The 19,147-nt window shown below is 42.3% G+C and overlaps 1 protein-coding gene across 3 annotated transcripts in view; it reads right to left on the bottom strand.

Moving 5' to 3' along the window:
* Positions 1–19,147, bottom strand: part of DOP1A (DOP1 leucine zipper like protein A) — a 78,501-nt gene that overhangs the window by 3,215 nt on the left and 56,139 nt on the right. For all 3 annotated transcript variants that reach the window (XM_033143302.1, XM_033143301.1, XM_033143303.1), the window contains 18 exons: positions 18,719–18,819; positions 18,151–18,410; positions 14,892–16,902; positions 14,693–14,804; positions 13,669–13,851; positions 12,167–12,292; positions 11,654–11,788; positions 10,753–10,808; positions 10,251–10,355; positions 8,952–9,018; positions 8,035–8,179; positions 6,726–6,805; positions 5,924–6,033; positions 4,117–4,266; positions 2,902–2,963; positions 1,555–1,707; positions 737–873; positions 117–172 (listed from right to left, as the gene is read on the bottom strand). In XM_033143302.1, the coding sequence (XP_032999193.1) occupies positions 117–172; positions 737–873; positions 1,555–1,707; positions 2,902–2,963; positions 4,117–4,266; positions 5,924–6,033; positions 6,726–6,805; positions 8,035–8,179; positions 8,952–9,018; positions 10,251–10,355; positions 10,753–10,808; positions 11,654–11,788; positions 12,167–12,292; positions 13,669–13,851; positions 14,693–14,804; positions 14,892–16,902; positions 18,151–18,410; positions 18,719–18,819 (4,049 nt within the window). The remainder of the gene's footprint in view (positions 1–116; positions 173–736; positions 874–1,554; positions 1,708–2,901; positions 2,964–4,116; positions 4,267–5,923; positions 6,034–6,725; positions 6,806–8,034; positions 8,180–8,951; positions 9,019–10,250; positions 10,356–10,752; positions 10,809–11,653; positions 11,789–12,166; positions 12,293–13,668; positions 13,852–14,692; positions 14,805–14,891; positions 16,903–18,150; positions 18,411–18,718; positions 18,820–19,147) is intronic.

The raw sequence follows: 19,147 nt of genomic DNA, 5'->3' as shown, positions 1-19,147 counted from the left end.
GGGGGGGAACCTTCTAAATTAGTAATATAAAATAAGGCTAATCTATAATAAATTGGACTATCAGCCAGTATATTTCAACTACTATGCAAATAAGATGAAAGGGAAATTGGCATTACCTTGAGATATCTTCATCAGCTGTGAGTTCCTGTTCCATCAATAAAAATACTTGGACCTGAAGTAGTTGGTTTTTTAAAAAAGAAAACCACACCAAATTTTAAAAACAATATTAATAAATGGACATTCCAATCATATCCCCCTTACACATTGACAGTGATGTGATGGTAGTAGCATGCATGTGAACAAACACCTGATCTTTTCCACTCAATTACTGTCCTCCTTCTAGGCCAGGCATAGGCAACCTTCGGCTCTCCAGATGTTTTGGCCTACAACTCCCATGATCCCTAGCTAACAGGACCAGTGGTCAGGGATGATGGGAATTGTAGTCCAAAACATCTGGAGAGCCGAAGGTTGCCTATGCCTGTTCTAGGCTAATGATCAGGTGGGAAAGATCCATGTAGGTTACTCAAAACGTGTGACTTTATGCATGACATAGCATGTAGGCTTGCACCCCAGCAATGATATACTCCCATCATCACTAATGGCTGGAAATCGTATCCTAGCGACATCTGAAGAGCAATGTGTTGGCTAACCTTGGGCTATAGAGATTTGAATTATTGGCTTTTTTTCTAATATAGAAAAAAAGCTTCCCCATGTTCCAAAGTCAGTTGCAACTCACCAATTCTGTGATCATGGTAGGCCAAAGCGAGGTAAGATGCTGTGGAGACATTCTCAAGAGCAGAACTCGGAAAAAGAGGAACACTTGGGAGTGAAGAGTGGGCACTTGTGGCAGGCGGAGACTTTCTACCAGCCTTTCTGAAACAGGAAAATCAACACAGATTTGGTAGCTCAAAAATCTGCAGCCCAGTTAATGAAAAAACCAATTGATTAATATTATGAGCTTTAGTTTATTTGCTTGACTGTATTTAGGAAAGCTACGTTAAACTCATGCACACACAAACCTCCCCGCAATGTAGAATATTAGAGGTGCTGGGGGAAGGAGAGAGAGATGTACCAGTTTTCAAGTAAACAGTTCACTGTGTTTCTAAGAGACAATGATAACAGCCTATGGTATGAGGTTAGCAGGATATTTTTTTGTATGCTTTGTTCTGTTGGCCCCAAATTATGTGCCAATACACACAGCAGAAGATTAACTACGATTTAAATTGGGGATGGGGAGTCCTTGGCCCTCCATATATTAATAAACTTGTGACTTCTTGTCATACTTCTGTCTTGAGAGACAATGGGAGTGCGCCTCCAGGGGTGAAGTCAAACCACCGCATTAGCAGCACTGAAGTGACCTCCCTGGGGCACAAGCTAATGGTAAGGAATGATGGGAGTTGTAGTCCAACATCTGGAGGACTGCAAGTCCCCCATCCTTTATTAAAGTGGAAATTGCAGGAGGTCATGTAATCCATAAAGCACTCATAATAGTTAAGCAAAGAACACTTGTATTAACTTTACCCCTCCAAGGGAAATGATAAAATTCTTATTCACCTTGTATATCTGGAAGGTATTTCTGGTACTGGTCCACTTCACTGCTAAAAATGGCAAAGGCCAGCCTCTTCAGAAGCATAGCACGCTGTTCCAGTTCTACATCCCGATTGGCAAACAGATTGAGTGAACTGCTCTGAGCTACAGCCACACGTGCTAAAGAAGGAATCATGCAGCAGAGATGGTGCTTTTAGTGAAGACAAAAGTTCTTGGCTCAGAGATAGGTGTAGTTCAAAACAGGCACAGGACTCCAGGTTGGAAAAGGCTGATTTAAAGTATGTTATTAAAATCACTAGTTGAGTGCCTTAAGTCAGTGCCCAGATTGTATTCTGCACTTTAAACATATATGCCAGGTACCGTATACACTACATGGATCCTATTTATGAGTTAATTGAAGTGTTTATGTGCATTTCTCCTAAGAAGGCCCATCTAGTCCAGCATCCTGCTTCTCACAGTGGCCAATGAGATGCCCAAGGCAGGACATGAGAGCCACAGCATTCTCCCACTGTTCCCTATATTCATGAGAGCATGGGAACTATTCGTAGGATAGACCTGGCACCATTCACACTTCAGCAGTCACTTCAATCAATAAGTCTTAGTGTTCATTACTCTAGAATTTTTTTAAAGGGATGCAACACATTCTGAGTTAAGACACACTCTTGAGGGCTACTTAGCAGGTGGATCTTGCATACAAACAACAAAGTAGCACTAGGTTAAGGCAGAGAGAGCAAGGAAAAATTCAAGATATTGATGTAATGAACATTAAATTCACAAAACCGGAAACAAAATAAATTTACCAAAATTACAGTGGTGCCCCGCTAGACGAAAATAATTCGTTCTGCGAAAATTTTCGTCTAGCGGGTTTTTCGTCTTGCGGAGCGGCAATGACAGCCGCGCTCCGCAAAACGGAAAAAAAAAAAAGACGAAAATTTTTCGTCTTGCGAGGCAGCCCCATAGACTTTTTTGTCTTGCGGGGCAGCCTTCCGCTAGACGAATGCCTTCGTCTAGCGAGTTTTTCGTCTTGCGAGGCATTCGTCTAGCGGGGTACCACTGTACTTCCAACGGCAAAGTCAAAAAACAAGCATTTCTTGGCTTAGATTAGTTGTGATTTGGACCATTATGCCAGGCATCCTCAACCTTCGGCCCTCCAGATGTTTTGGACTACAATTCCCATCATCCCTGACCACTGGTCCTGTTAGCTAGGGATCATGGGAGTTGTAGGCAAAAACATCTGGAGGGCCGCAGGTTGGGGTTTGCCTGCATTATGCAAACATCAGAAGAATCAACCTTTACAACATGGTAGCTAATAATAATATAATGGATTCCAAACAGTTAAAAGCCAGAACTCACTCATCAGATCTCTGAACGTGGTTTTGTCATGTGTCATCAAATTATCCATGATTGCTCTCCAACTAAAAAAAGAATTTAAAATTGTATTGTCATTGCAAATAAAAACATGGCATTTTATTTTGGTTTAAATAAAAAGAGAAAGTGTCAGTTTGACGCCCCTTTCACAATTCTGCTCTGTACGTCAGAATAAGATCCCACAGTATATGAATGGTACAGATCCGTAAGAACCAAGCAGCTGCCTCTGTTGACAGAGGGAGTCTTGGGGGTGGGGAGATTATAAAGAAAAGAGACAAGAACTTGAGAAGAATGCTGCAGGATCAGGCAAAATGAAATCCAGTGCAGCATCCATTCACAGTGGTCAACCAGATGCCTAGGAAGTCCACAAGAAGGAACAGCACTCTCCCCAGCAATTGAACTGTTATTCGGAGGCATACTGTCTGCAACAATGGTTATAAAATATAGTCATTGATAGCCCTTATCAAGCTTGAACCAAGGCTATTTGAGAAGCTCTTTCTGGAATCAGCAACCACACTATCCAAGCTATGGATAGATGGGCATGGAATCCAGTAGAGGCAGTGGTCGTGCAGAACTAACAAGTTGTGGGAACTCGGAGAAACAAGCTCTAAGAACCAGAGAGAAAATAGCAGAGGAACAAAGATCAGCTGTACCTTATGCAGAATGCATCAGGTTTCACCACTAGGATCTGCAGGTGGGCTTGGTGAAAGAGCTGCCTGAAACCCTGTTGTGATGTTGTATAGCAGGCACCTCCAAACTCGGCCCTCCAGATGTTTTGGGACTACAACTCCCATCATCCCTGACCACTGGTCCTGTTAACTAGGGATTATGGGAGTTGTAGTCCCAAAACATCTGGAGGGTCGAGTTTGGGGGTGCCTTTTATATAATGTAGACTGTACAGCCAACAGAAGATTATACAAGCAAATGAGAGTATCTAGTCATCTGGAAAGTGCAGATTGCTAGAATTTTGCCTGTATACCGTCTTAAGGCTGAGGAGCTGGTGTGGTGCCTTCTAGACATTGCTGGCCTCAACTCTCATCATCCCTGAACATCAGCCATGCTGGCTGGGGCCGATAGGAGTTTGGAGTCCCAAAACATCTGGAAGGCCCCATGTTGACAACAAATGTCTTGGGGAAACAATTCTACCCCCCCCCCCCCCGCCAGGTACTAAAATCAAACAGGAGTAACAAAAAGCCTTACTGATTAACACAGGAAGCATCCATTTGAAAGAAAGTGGAATCCATAAAGAGGTCAAAAGCTTCCTTTTTCCACGCTCTCCTCGTGTACTGATAGCCGCTCAGGCTGCTCAACAGCTGAACACACGCTCGGTAGCTGGGTGCGTTATGGGCACTGGAACAAGAAAATAAATCCAATTCAAAAAGAATTCAAATAAGAAAAGTCCTGCACAAAAACAGTCTGAACGCATCACCTTTAAATAAATTTGAAATTATTCTTGCTTGGATCCGAACACCAGATCCTGGCCTACAGCTGCCCACTGAATGCCCCATCCCCTTCAAATGCTGCTCCTGGATGTCAGTAAACCCTCCAGAGCAGACTTTAGCACCGTGCAAGGGGGTGCACCTAAAAGGAAAATTCATTATTAGAAAATCACCACCCTCCTCTGTGCACGTGCATGATCACAATCATGATGGTACTATTGATGTAGCTAGTCGACAACTCCTATCATGAATGTTGGCTGCTGGCCTTGTTGGTTGGGACTGATGGGAACTGGAAGTCAAACGACATCTGGAGGGCTACACTTTCTCTGCCTCCGTACTGGGTGAAGCATTTAGAGCCTTATTTGTCAGAAACATGCCTTATTCATTCAAGCAGCTCTGTGTCACCTGTAGCCTGAGAGGTCCTTTTTCTTCAACAACTAGCCTGAAGCAAAGATCTGGAAAAACCAAGGCATCTTACACCAGAAAGTTATGCCACATAAAGAGCAAGCCTAGTAATGCAAATCTAAGTGGCTGAAGTGAGTCACACCTCTGGCGGGAAGGTCAGCAGAGTCCGTCAGCCACACAGATAAAATTCCTGCCATTGGTAATACACAGCACAGAATGTTTACACTGTGATAGGCTCAGTGTTTTTTTGTTTGGTGAAGCTTTTGACAGCAACTGACTTGAGTTACTATAGGATCAAGGGCTATTCATGAACACTATCTGCAAAATACAGAGTTACTGTGCAAAATCAGAACCCAGGCTGCTGAAATGCAAATGCAAAATGTCTCACAAATGCCAACAAGCAGGAAAGGTTGGAGACTACAGATTGCTACTTTTGCTGCCGAACTCTTTCAATAGTCAACATGAGTTCATACAAGTGCACTCAGAAGAGCAGTTGCGGAAGTGGCAAAAAAGACTACTAGGGGAGCAAGGATGCAATCATTGCCAGATAGGACCTTAATCTACTATGAAGGGAAGTGTGGCAGATGAATAGGATAGCAGGAAATATCTGGAGTGGGGGAGCACCAGCTTTGGAGTCGTTCCTGCAGAGTAGGGCCATATGTCACTGCAAGTATTAGTGCTTCATATATGTAACTGCTCATTTCAAGACTGCAGAGAAGGACCACATTCAAACAACAGAATCTCATCTTAATAGGCAGAGATATAGATGAGCCTTTGGCCACATGCACAGCCTTTTCACAAGAGCCAGCAAACAAACCAGAATGTATCTAGTTAACTAACATTAATTATAGTTCTCTGTTTTGTTCAAGCCTGGAAACTATGGCAGACAGCTTTCGAACGCGTCAGGATATTAAGCTATTAAGTTGGCTAAGTATCTTGGCTTGTTCTGAAGCAGTTAATCATCATTTCCTTGTTTGGGAAACTCGTCCAGAGAGTACTTTATGTAAACTATAATGCTGGTAATAATAATTTATTTGTACCCCGCCCATCTGGCTGGTTTTCCCCAGCCACTCTGGGCGGCTTCCAACAAATATTAAAAATACATTAAAAGTAAAAGTGTACATCATAGTTAAAATAAGTTGTACATGTAATTGTAGAGGTACCTGTGATTGCGAAGATAAGGCACAACATAGTGCATTATATTTACAAGAAGTGGAATAACTCGCTCTTTTTCATCACTGTAGAAAACCATATCCAAAAGATGAGCCAAGACCTACAAGAGAAGAGAAATATTGAAAATGTATACCCCAAAGCACATGCATGGGCATCCGTCAACCCACAATTCCCTTCTCTACCATTTCCAGAGACATGGGCTTGGATGAAGATTTGCAAGGCAATCCTAACATGTCTTCTCAAAAGTAAGTTCTATTGAATTAAATGATGGTTACTCCCAGGTAAGTGGGGTTAGGATTGCAATCTCAAGTCATGCTTATAGTGAGCCCTTAAAACCAACGGGGCTTAAATTAGCCACGACAAAATTCAGTCCCACTGATTTGAATGGTAGCTTTGTGCTAGCAAAAGCCCTTCTGTTAGCCTAAGGCAGCACACCACTTTCACTAATCCCTCCTACTGATTACAGCCATCTATGCTATATCCCATACTGCTCCAAAACCTAAGAAGCTTCTAGGAAGCACCAGAGCCTGCCCTGGATAGGAGAGGTAATAGAAAATCAGGTTCCTTGCCTTTCATTAGAGCAGATGTGAGGCCCAGGGGCCAGTTGTGGCCCACCAGGCTTCTTGCTGCTCAGCAATAAGTGCTTTCTTGCACATCTGAATATTCTCACCAGCTATCAAAATTCCTGTAGTGCAAGTGTGGTGAAATAATGCTCTGTTCTTTTCTGTGTTAACTCTCATATTTATATACAAACAAGTATCTTAAAGTCTACTAAAAAGGAGGGACACTTACTTCTGACAGCAGCGTTAAGGCATGGACACTATAAACGGATGGAGTTATGCTTGAGGTTTCCAAAGCTGGAGACAACATATCTGAACATTATTTTTTCGAGGGGGGGGGGGGAGAGACAAAAAATGAAGACATGAATCCGTGTGTCAATATCTATCAAGCCATTTTAAAAGAAACCACAGGTCTTTAAATATGCAGTACATCAAACAAGTTAGCACTGGAATGTATGCTGTGAGATAAAAGCCCTCCAGCTGAAATTTGACTAAATATATTTGCATTCAACTACTGATATTTTTAATCCTGCAAAATCCTGTGATTTTAAGCTGAGCTAAAATCTCAACAAGTTGTCTTAATTATTTTGCATGGAATGGATGCTTGTGGTTCAATTAAAATAAAGAATCATTATAAAAACAAATAGAAATACCGTTTGCATAGGCTGTGTTCATATGCAACACAGACAGAGCAATCCAAACTCTGTCAGGCTAGGGTGGGTTTGGAATGAGCAGAGGTGTTCCTCTACTCAACTTTCCTAGACCAACCAGCTGACTGCCAAACATGCAAGTGAGATCCCAAGACAGTCTCAATGCCGTCATGCAATGGCATTGGGGAAATTTATCCTGCTCTCACCCTACCTTCTAATGTGGCCACAAGCAGCAGGCTTGCAGATGCAGCAGTGGCCCCAACCAGAGGGCAGAATGGGAGATAAGGTATAACCCTAAACCATAAACAAGAGGCAAGGAACCTTAGCTCAGCAGGCAAAGATCCTTATCTGCACATTCCCTGCAGACCACATTGGACAGGTAGGTGGCACAGTCACCTGGCATCATAATCCTTAAAATGCATTCCCCCCCAGAAAAAATAGTTTCAATAAAAACTACCTGGAAATGCCATTCAAGGTGATTTAAAAAGGGGGGGCTGTGTAACCATTATCCTGTTTGCTGGACTGGACAGATATAGGACACGGTTTCTCATCTAGCTAGGGATACACAGGTAGAGGTTTGCAGCCCTCAGCTAGATGTAAAGTGAATTTAAATAGCAGTAGCCTTGCTTTACTGCAGTGGTGGGGCATGGACAAGACACATGCCTAATTAGGCCCATCAGGCTGTTTTGGAGAAGCCATGCTCACCTGTCCCTCAGGTGATGGACAGGTGGCTGTGGCTTGCACAAAAGAAGCCCTGTTACGGTTATGTTAGAATAAGGTCCTCAAGCCAAAAGTGTCTCCCCATCTCTGTTCTACTGTTATCATCAACAGAAGCAATTTTGGATACTGATTAAATATGCTGGGCGGAGGAACGGAGGGGCGGGAAATCACCTTCAACGTCAGGCTCCAGATTGTTTCCATCAACCATGATCTTGGGGGATGGTTTAACCTCCAAATTGCGCCTTAGCCACGTAGTCTGTTCCAGGGATGAGCCAGCGATGGCTCCAATGGCATCCACTATTTTGTGGGTTACATCCTGAAAGAGGCAAGGGGAAGAAATGCAAGATAATTAAGAGAGTCTTGTGTATAAAAGGAGTAGTAATTGATTTTTCTTGCATGGTCGATTTCTGCATGAGGGTGATGGATAACATGCATAAGGCAGTGCCGCGGTGCAAGGGGTCGCTTGATCAGTGGTATTCAGAGTGCTCAGAGTTTATACAAATGTCAATAGCGCAAGGATTAAAAGTGTCGGGCCCTCCCCCTCAAGGAAACCTGTGCAATGGTAACATGCAAAAGGATCCTGATGCGCTGATGTGTCAGAATTGCGCAGCCGATTGGCAGAATGAAAAGAGTGACAATGTCACGAACAACAGACAGACGTGGCAACAGACAAGCGGGTGTCAGATCAGCTCCCCATAAGTAGCAACTGGCCAAACGTAACCCAGAAACAGCTGAGGTGGCCTCATTTGCTGGTTCACTTCAGACAGAAAAACATGGCACATCTAAGCAACAACACCATCAGATTCAAGGTTCACATGTTAAAACATGGAACTCACAGCACACATTTCCTAGAAATTAAGTGTACAAAAATCTGACTGAAATCAGAGAGCATTTTATTAGTTCAATAATTAAAAGTGATCTCTTCTAAAGAATGTATCCCTTCTAAAGAATTGGGAAGCAACCCAGGTAAAACCCAGCTTCGGTGTGCTACACAACAAAATATTACAATTACAAATGTGCTTTCTTTTTATTTTATTTTTTAAAAGCACATTTGTACTCAGAAGTAACCAAGGACATAAATTTCTTACCTGAAGATCTCGCTGGTCTTTCTTATTATCCAGATTTGGGTTTTTCATTATAAACTCATTTAAAACGCTTTAAAAAAGAAGAAGTAAACTTTCATATGAAGGCTTGAATAAAACAGATGGACCAAATATTTAAACCAAGGGGGCAACAACTGCAGAAATGCAAAGATGCTCAAGGCTATCTACATGCAAAGGAGGAGGAGCCTAATTTCCCACGTTGACTGCACCTCTCGTTACATTGGAGACAACTCCAATTTTGGGAAGAGGCTTCTCGGGGGCAAGTGGCAGGGCAGATGAAGGGAGATTGTTTGAAGAGGAAAGGGAAGCCCTCTGGGGAGACCCAGTGACTAAGCAGAAGACCCTCATGTAGCAGTTGGGATTTCACTCCTTGTATTTATCCAAATGATAAAACAAGTGACTGTTAATACTTTCCACAGCAATGTATACCAACATTGTGGTTATCAATGTATTGAAACAAAACATGTGGAGTTATCATCCATCAAAACAACACGGGGGTTGCATGAGGTTATGGTGATACTACAGACGAGGCAAGCTGACACAAGGGTTTAGGTCTGGGAAAACAAAGTTTTGGATTACAGCAAACTGATATTTTAGCAGATTCATGCAGCTTTTTAGGTCATCTCTACATGACACACACCAAAATGGGCAGTGGTGGTCCAAAATGGTGCAAGCTTGTGTTTTTGTGCCATGCTTCATATTATTAATAATAATTTTAATCAAAAGACAAGACTAGGTTTGTTAATTCTGATCAGAGCACTCTCATGCCCACATGCTGTTTGATAAAGGTTGTCATCTTCTGACACAAAATGCTCCTCTATAAAAGAGCTCTGGTTCATAACACAGTGTGCATTGCGCATCCACCATTTTGGATTTCTTTCCCCGTTCTGATGTTGAGAGCGCTTTAAGTACATGTTTAACTCTCACATTCAAATTCATGGGATCTGAACTGAACCAGGCCCCAATAAATTACTGTCGTGCAGACAAGGCTTGCTCATTGTCACCTACGTAAAGCTGTGCTGATGGTTCTTTTTAAGAGCCAATTACAGGGGTTGGGTTACACATGACATTTGCTGGATTTCAGCCTGGCTTGCGAAGGCCAAGCCACCTCTCCAAATGTGAAGTAGCAACATGTCCCCCAAATGCAAGAGATCAACTTATCTCTTAAAATCATCATGGGTACTCCCTATCACTCATCAATAATGTTTTGATGTCTCTGAAAAATGATCTTGGCATTTCTCAGTAGGAAAAATTGATGGTGCTCATGCAAACAAAATAGCTCACCCAAGTATGAGAAATTGCCCCGGAGCTGGAAGGCCAAGTTGTATGGAATCCTTCAGAAGAAGCAATAATGAGGCCCAGCTGTCTACTACGTTGGACACTGGGATTCTGCAAGAAAAAGGGGGGGTCATACATATGGGGTTCCAAAGGCCATTAGAGTACTTCTTCACACTGCAGCCTAGTGTCAAACAAATGGGATAAACAATGAAAGCTAACACTGGTGTTTTCTCTCAGTGAACGACCCAACAGTTAAGATAAAAGGACTCTAGAGGAACTGTGACACCAGAAAATAATCCTGCAGATCTTCCAACTTCAGAAAGAGGCTAATTTTCGAAAAACTGGAATTAGGTTTCAGCTTCTCTTCTGACACTTTTAACCTTAAGTTCTCAAAACCCGCTTTAAAAACTGAATGGAACCACTGCACAAAGCATGCCCTCACACAGCAAACATCTCATCTGATGACACGGGAGAAAAGAAAAGAACCCATAACCACTCACTGTCTTACCTCTGAATGTACGCAAAGAAAAACTGCAACATGCAGACTTCCAATGAAAGGTGCTTCTAGAAAGATTTAGAAGCAAAGTATTAAAATAGAGCAGTTACATTCCCCCCCCCCAAGGCCACCAAAGTGCATCAAAAGCCAGGAATCAAAATAATAAAGTAAACCTTGCTCAATTTAACCAGCAGTGATTCCTTGACAGCACAATTTCAGTCAGGTGGCAAGAAGTATTTCTTAAGGTTTTTTCCTAAAGACATTTCCTTGGTTTTTAAGCTTAATGCCAGTTGTAGTAATCTATGATAAGGAGAGGTAGGTTTGGAACTCAGCCCATTTCAGAAAAGTTACCATTGTTCCTGGCATTTGAGAACTGGGATTGGGGGGGGGGGGTTGCAGAATGGGGAAATTTAGAGCCACCAACTTTTTTACTGGATGCTGGAAATAATGTTCCTATCAAAAAGTTGCACCCAACTATGTTATTTATATTCTGAGTAAACCTGCTGCAATCAATGGGCTTAAATAAGTCAACTCCATTTATCTTTTAAGTTCAGAACTGCCACCCGTTTTCATTTCCAAAATTAAATGAGGTTGTGTCCACAACTATCTAGCATGAGCTATTACAGTAATCAAAGCAAACTGATTAATTTAGTTAACCATAAAGCAGCAGCAATCCAACACGTTTCACCTGTTTTAATTGAATGCATTGGATATGTTTGTTTGTTTGTTTTACAGCCACAAACGCCGACTCCCTCAGCCTAGAGAGCGAGATGAATGCCGCAACCCCGGAGTCATCTGCAGCTGTACTTAACTGTCAGGGGTCCTTTACCTTTAACGTTTGTCAAACACAGCACAGCCATCGTAACACCAACTTTTTTTGTTGAAAAAATGCAAGCTTAATTTATTTCCATACCTTGTCCTTGGCTATTGCTGGTGGTTGCTTCAAGACTTCTTTCACTGTTTGCATAACAGTCTCAGTTCTCATAACGCTGATAGAACGAACCAGCTCCACTAACAGAAGCTGTTCTTCACTAGCTGTAGGAATGACCTAAAAAGTATTATACATTGCCACTGAGTCCAGCACTGAAGTCCTGACCGTTTCAAAATTACATGGGTCGTATTGTGTGGCCCTGCACAATTTTTCATGGACTCCACCTCCATTTTGCATTGGCCCCACCCATCTCTGGCATGGAGTTCCCAGATACAGTAGTTGGCTACAAGAGAAAGTGGCTGAAAAAGATACCCCTCCCCTCCTCTAGGTCATCTGATCAATGAAACGTACTGGGTTGACTGACAGGCTCCCCACTTGCATTCCCAGGGATACAAAGCACTTGGCCCCCAAGAACCTCAATCTGGACCGTAATACTTTAACACATTTGTAAAGAAGATGGGAATTATTTTCAAATGGCTGCATTACTTAACATACCTTAGTCCTTGAAGCGCTTTTGTGTTGCCTCCTTTCATTCCACACAAATGCAATAGCTGCCATAAAATGAACGCCGTGATTCATTGAGATAGGGCCCAGCAATTCAAGAATCTGCTGCCTCAGGTTCTGAAATTTAGAGATCATCCTCATTATCAAACTATGCACCCAGAGTATTTTGCTATTGTTCATTGACTTTAAAGATATGGAAATGTAACCTAAATAATTCCTTAAACTTAGCGGGGTTGTTTATTTTTAAGTTTGCTTTTGTTCCTCAAACAAAACAATGTATAACATGACAAGTAACATTTAGTTAAGAGCACTAGTTGTATCTGTTTTACTGTAAAGCATGTTTTCTTCTTTACTCACGACTGGAATTCTCCCTTTTTGTTTACTGTGTAATCTTACATAGTCATTCCACTGGAGGCTGCGTGTGGCCGGTGGTTGCCAGATATGCTCCTTGTTTGTTAAGTATTTAAAAAAGAAAAACCACACTGCTTGAAACTTTTCTTTTGCCTGTTTTAAACTGTTCCTGTCTTTCACAATCTGTGTCAGTTTTTCCATCAATTCAACTGTCCAGGTTTGTCGGTACCATTCAGAGAAACAGTTGTCACCTAAATCTTTCTATCTTCAAGCTATTGTGAAGCATGCTGCTTAATTTAAGTTAGTTCTTGTTTGTAACATTTTGACTTCCCCCATAAAATATGGATAATAATACCATCCTGAGATCTAAGTCTAGCATCTGACCCATGACAAGTCTCATTTCATATATTCATTTATACAGAATTCCTGTATCTTCTCACATGACCACCACATATGAAAATAAGTACCTGAAAACTTAATATATGTTACAATCACCTAGAAACTGAAAGAACTACAGCTGAATATCTAGTGGGGCAATGACCTGCCTTGAACCAACAGAAAACAGGATGCCTACATGTGATACAAAGAGACACCCTTGGATTATTTTCTGTAGGAATGGATAAGCGGTATGATTTTTTTCTAGGGAAGTTAGTGCTGGTTTGTTTGAAGTGTTAACAAAAGGAAGTGTTAACAAAAAGAGAGAGTAATGGGCCAGATCTTTCACATTGAAATGCTGCTAACAAATAAAGAATTTGTTTCTTCATTTCTAGCTTCTATCATAACAGAATTCCCCTCAGCTTATTCAATTCCCGAATATATATTATCATTGGAGAATGTAAGTGCTGGTGATGATATAAAATGAAATGGGGCTTGCAAGGGATGCATTCAAACTGCAAACAGAAGCAGAATAAAATCTGTGGATGTTTGGTATCAGTGGCTAAGGCTGGAAATGGGGGGATTTTAAGAGGAACTTGGGAGTCAGAGTTTGCCTTCTGTTAACCTGCAGAGTTGCTGGTGGTTCTGTGCTAGTGATTTACTAAACACTTTGTAGGTTACATTCAAACAGACACAACTCAATCTAGTCTGACAAAGTCAAACACACAGTACGCAGACACACACAGGACCATTCATGCTCTTCTGACCTTTGTTGATCCAAGGTTAATGGTGGTAATGGATGCAGCAGCTGCAGCAGCTGTTTTCTCTGAAGAGTCTGCCTGCTGCAGGATGCTCCACAGAAGAGTCACAGATGACATGATCATGTGAAGGATAGACAAGATCCCACTGCGTGCTTCTAGCATATGCTTTTGGTCTACATTCACCAGAAGCTGGTACCAACGAAGAAGAGCAAAATATATCAATTACTCTCAGTGATACGGGTAAACAGGAAAGTGCCTACCTCCTCCACGCATGTACAATTCTGCCTTTTCTCACTTTGGGTCTTTCCTCTCTCCCTCTTAGTGTTATGTCTGCACTGAGTCGAAGGCGTAGAACTTTAAAATATAGGCATAACACTAATAGTTTCCTATGTTTCATGGCAGCGGGTGTACTAGGGCCGACCCTATCATTAAGCATCTTCACATCAAAAAGGGGTAGTAAATTGTCATTCATTTCATTTATTATAATAGTGTTTTTATTTCCAGGGATGGAGAGATGCTTGTGTCACTTTCAGCCTCAGGTGCCAAAATAACTTGACAACTATATTCCTTGTCCTCAGGTGGGTGCCATGTCCTGCACTACATGAAGAAGCAAATGTATTGGGCTGGCCCTAAGGTCTGTACCCAGAATTAGCACTGCTGTTAAACCAACCCAATGCACATGAGTTGTAAGGAAACCATGCAATGTACAGACTTACTGGGTGCCGCTAGAGAACAAAGCAAATTATGGGCTCCTAAACTGTTCTCATAAGCAAAGGATCTATAGCAGGGTTTCCTAAACTTAGGTTTCCATTTGGTTTTGGACTCCCATCATCCCTAGCTAGCAGGACCAGTGGTCAGGAATGATGGGAACTGTAGTCCAAAAACAGCTGGCGACCCAGGTTTGGGAAACCCTATCTAGAGGTACAGTCAATTCAATAATGGTTTCCTCCCTTTCAAACGGCAAAAATAAATGTTACAGTTAAAACACATGCACAGACAAAGACACAGTCAAATCCTTGAACATGCTTACCTGATGATATTGTGCAGTTGGATCCAGCAAGCAATAGTGAATAACAGTTGTAATGCCTTCCAGCAGAGTGAGCATCATATCTGGTGGAGTAACTGATGCCATCCAAAGGGGCCTAAAACACAACATTGAATTTGTTGCAATTTTGAAGGGAACAAATTAAACATTTAAAAAAAATGCCAAGAGAAAGAGAGACACATGCCTGCTGCTGGATAATCCTGTTTCGTATCTGTACTGCTGGATCAGGTTGTCCAGGTTCCGGCAAAGCTGGAGGGTCACAGAAACCACCACTCTTTGGAGCACCTTCCCCATGTAAGGCAGCGAAGCAGTAATGAGTCCTATCCACTGGGGATGCATTTTACAGGCACAGTGCTGGTGCAACGCTCTTATCATGGCACAGAGAAACATGCCTTGGGAGGTGATTGGCTGAGAGTGCAAATACTGAAGGGAAGTCATTGGCTGCTGGGGGTTGATGTGCTCCAAGTCCGTCACGACAAAGTCAAAGCCTGCATCGTTCTCCTCGGGCACAGTCATCACTCTGTGCTCCAGGACAATGAGCTTCTGGAGAACTTTTAAGAGCTGCGACTGCAGGGTGCTGCAGTTGTCAAGTTCGTCCTCGGAGAAATTGATGAGGCTGTCTTCAGAGTAGCCTTCCTCAATGGCCACCATATTTTTCCCAGCAACCTTCTCGCTGTGCCACTTCTGGGCGCTGAAGATGGAGGAGAGCAAACAGTGCAGAACCACTTTCTGCACCTTGCATTTGGACAGCATGTCCGAGATGAAGCTGGGAAAGCCCTTCGTGGAACTCTCCACCACTTTGGCCAGCTCGGCGAAGAGAAGGGTCAAAATCTCAATGCTCATCATCTGCATGTTGCGGTTCCCTATCAGGTCTTGCGGGGAGACTTTCACATGGGTTGGATAGTGGCTCCGCATGTAGTACAAGCACAGAGAAATGAGGATCTCTATGTACATGGAGCTACGGAAATTATGGTTCGAGTCCACTGGGATATGGCTGTAGAAGTCTTTGCCCATAACCGATATGCGATGTCTGGCCAAAAGATTCTGAAGTAAGGACAGCTGTGGGGTATAGGCATTGTTGACGCTGGTGGTGGAGATGGCATTCACAAAAGCGGAAGGGTTTGTTTTCAAGATGGCTTTAATGGCAGAGAAAGCATAGAGAGTCCTTGAGGAGTCATACACCTGAAGGTATAACAGCACATGCTGGTATAAAGGATGGATATTAAAGTGGGGCGACTTTCGCATTCCTGGAGACCCTGCGTCACTCTCAATTTCCGAGATCTCTCCCTCTCCGCAGCTGTACCAATTTTCTAAGTCGAGGCCATCGGTGAAGAAAACACTGGTTTGTTTAAGCTTTTCAGCTTGCGCCTTCTTCTTTTCGTCGTCTTTCCTCTTGGCTATTTTGACTTTGGGCTTTGCTCCCGGCTGCTTACCGGACTCTTTCACGATGGTTTCTTTCTCCGATGTTTTTTCAGGGAACTTCCCTTTAAAGCTGAACTGGATGCTGCTGTGACTTCTCTGCCTAGACTTGGTTTCCGCTGACGCAGAAGTTGTGTCGCAGAGACTCTGCTCGCTTACTGAGATGCAAGGAGAGGAATTGTTTCTGGAGATTTCGTTGGAAATGCTGTCCAGTCCTGTCTCAGTCGAGGCAGATAGCAATTGAGAACTGTCATTGCTAAGCAAACTGCTCTGGCTGTCTTGAATGTTTGGGTCTTCAGTTTTAGCCACATCTTCGGAGGGATCCAAAGCATTTAGCTTAGTGGAGACATCTTCTGAATACAGGTAATGCTTAACTGGTTCGGTATCTTCTCCAAGCCCACTGACAACCTTGCATATCAAGTCAGTGACCACCTGCTGGACAATTTCATCCGGCGAATCTCCCCTGAAATGCTGAGAACTGTCTGTTGCCATCAGGCTTTCAGCTTCTGCCTCGAAGCTTAGGTTATCCCCAGCAGATGACTGAGAACAGCCAGAGTCCGAACTCTGCATTATTTCTATCTGATGGTCGGGAAGATCAAAATCAGATGCAACCATAGGAAGAGTTTCACTGCTGGTACTCAGTAGGGAGATCCTGTCACTTAATGGGTTGACTGTAAGACTGAAGTTCTCCATTTCATCCACCATGGCAAGTTGCTTTTCATTGTTCTCTTTAGCAGTAATTTCTTGCTCCTGACTTGCTGGCATGTGGGCAAATGCTTAAAAGAAAAGGGGAATTTAGATGTGATGTTTTTCTGTCTTCTACAGACACTGAACAATTTATTCCCCTAAATCACATAACACTCCTTCCTTGCTAAAGCAGCTTCACAGACTGTTCACTCTGATAGTTTACAAGTTAAAAACAAGAGTCCTATTCAGAGGCTGTATAAATTACATTTAGGTAGCTATCCCTCAGTTAAGTCTAAATTCTCTGTAGATGGGTTTACAGACTCAACAGAGCTCTGGATCAGGGCCCATCTGTGTTGCAAATATGAGCATTACTAGCAGAAGTACAAAAAGCACTCAATGCATATTTTTAAAAATGTTCTAAATCTGCAAAGCAAAGCATTTGACCTCTGATTAAATGTTGCTATTGGGACTTTGACATCTGTAATTGATCAAAAAAGCAGAAGATAATGTATGGAGGGGAATATACAGACATTGTGCTTGGTTTATGGTTTAATTAGGTTCTCATCTGGCATGTCAAGAATTCACATAAAGTTAAGAGAATAAATTACATTGCACAGTAATGCAGTGTGGATGAGTAATAAACAGAAAACAATCCATACCAGAATTAATTTTTAAAGGGTTGGTTTAGTAAAACACAGAAATTATAACGAGATGATCAGATCATCAATAATCTATCATAAATGTAACTGAGTAACTTCCCAGATAATAACATATATACTTGGACTATATAGCTTATCAAGAATCCATTAAATCTAAAAATTTAATAAATTAAGACTCTTAGACTAGATGGCAGTCCACAAAACAGGAAAGAAATAATGTTTAGAGAAGTCAGTATCTGCTTCGGCTTGTGGCATTACTACCATTATTAGTGAGTCCCTTCTAAACCAATATGATGTCTAAATTGAGATGCTTCAAGAAAATGGTATCAGTACAGAATAGTACCAGAGCACTCCATTTTCCTTTCATACCATTCTAGACTCCACGCCATCCTCTCCAGGATCAGTAATGGAATGCACAGCATTGGCTCATGGATGTATTCCATTTGTGATATGACCCCATATGGAAGTACAAGCAACCCCCGATTTGCTCAGGGGTTGTGTTCTGGGTCATCACACAAGACGGCGGAGCGTATGTAAGCCCGCCCTGCTCCAGGTCCGACCATGCTGTGCGCGCCTTGAATGTGCACAAAATGGTCAGTGTCTGTATGATGGAGTATTATAAAGGCATATTAGTAAGGAAGGATATGTGAAATTGGGGTTTTTAATAATAGTACTTACAGTCGCCACAGTTAAATTTCTGCATAAAATTATTTTCATTTTCATCCTCAGGATAACAAGATGATTTATTCCAGTAGCATTCAGCCTGCACTCTCTGGACAGAAATGCGCTGAGTTTTTGGGTGGAGAAGCAACAGAAGCAAAGGTTCAAGGACTCTTGCAATGTCGTGACGTTGGAGCACTTGATTTAACCAGGCCTGACCGACTGACCAGGTAGAACCATCCAAACTGTTAAGGCTGTCCAGCATGATAAACAAGGACCTGAGGATGAAAAAAAAAATCCTAATAGAAAATCCAAATTGAAACCACAATGGTTGTAACTATGGGCATCAGCCGGCGGTTTCTTCAGCTGGGGAAGCCTGGCTGAACAATTTGGCAGACACTTCATCTACTGCATAATGGGAGGACTCTGCAAAGGTCTAAGAGATGACAGAGGTCTCCCTGGGCTATCTTTCCATTTGGAATTGGGGGGGGGGGGCTGCCTTCTAGGTCAGAAAGTGACATGGCCCTTCCTGGGTAGAGACAGTGCAAAAATATTCAGAGTTTAATTATCTTTGAATCCAACCAACCTGTCAAATGAGCGACCATACGATGAGGACTTGTTAATATGGAGGTCTCTGGTGAGGTGCCATAGCACTGCAAACTTGGCATGAGCTTCTGTCCTGATTTTCTGCAGAATAAACAGACAGATAAACCCATGGTTAAACAGTTCATTGGAGGAAGTATGGAGGGAAGTGGCAACCTAAATCAGAGCCAGGTCGGAACACATGGAAATGGTATAATCAAGTGATTGCTGCAGTTAAATCATAAATGAAATCACAAGCTAGCTTTTGGTTCACAATTATCCTTTTTGTACTTATCCCTCAGTACAGTATCAGAATAGGAAAGCAGAAATAAGAGGGCAGAGCGGTATGAAGCTTGTTATTTATTTAGTGCCATCCAAGAAGCTGGACTAAAGACAGTACCTGAACAAAAGGAACAAGAGGAAGAGCAAGCCT

The sequence above is a fragment of the Lacerta agilis genome, chromosome 3 (assembly GCF_009819535.1).
Source record: "Lacerta agilis isolate rLacAgi1 chromosome 3, rLacAgi1.pri, whole genome shotgun sequence".
Taxonomy (NCBI): Eukaryota; Metazoa; Chordata; class Lepidosauria; order Squamata; family Lacertidae; genus Lacerta; species Lacerta agilis.
The sequence above is the reverse complement of the archived record's forward strand: the minus strand, read 5'-3'. Positions and strand labels throughout refer to the sequence as shown.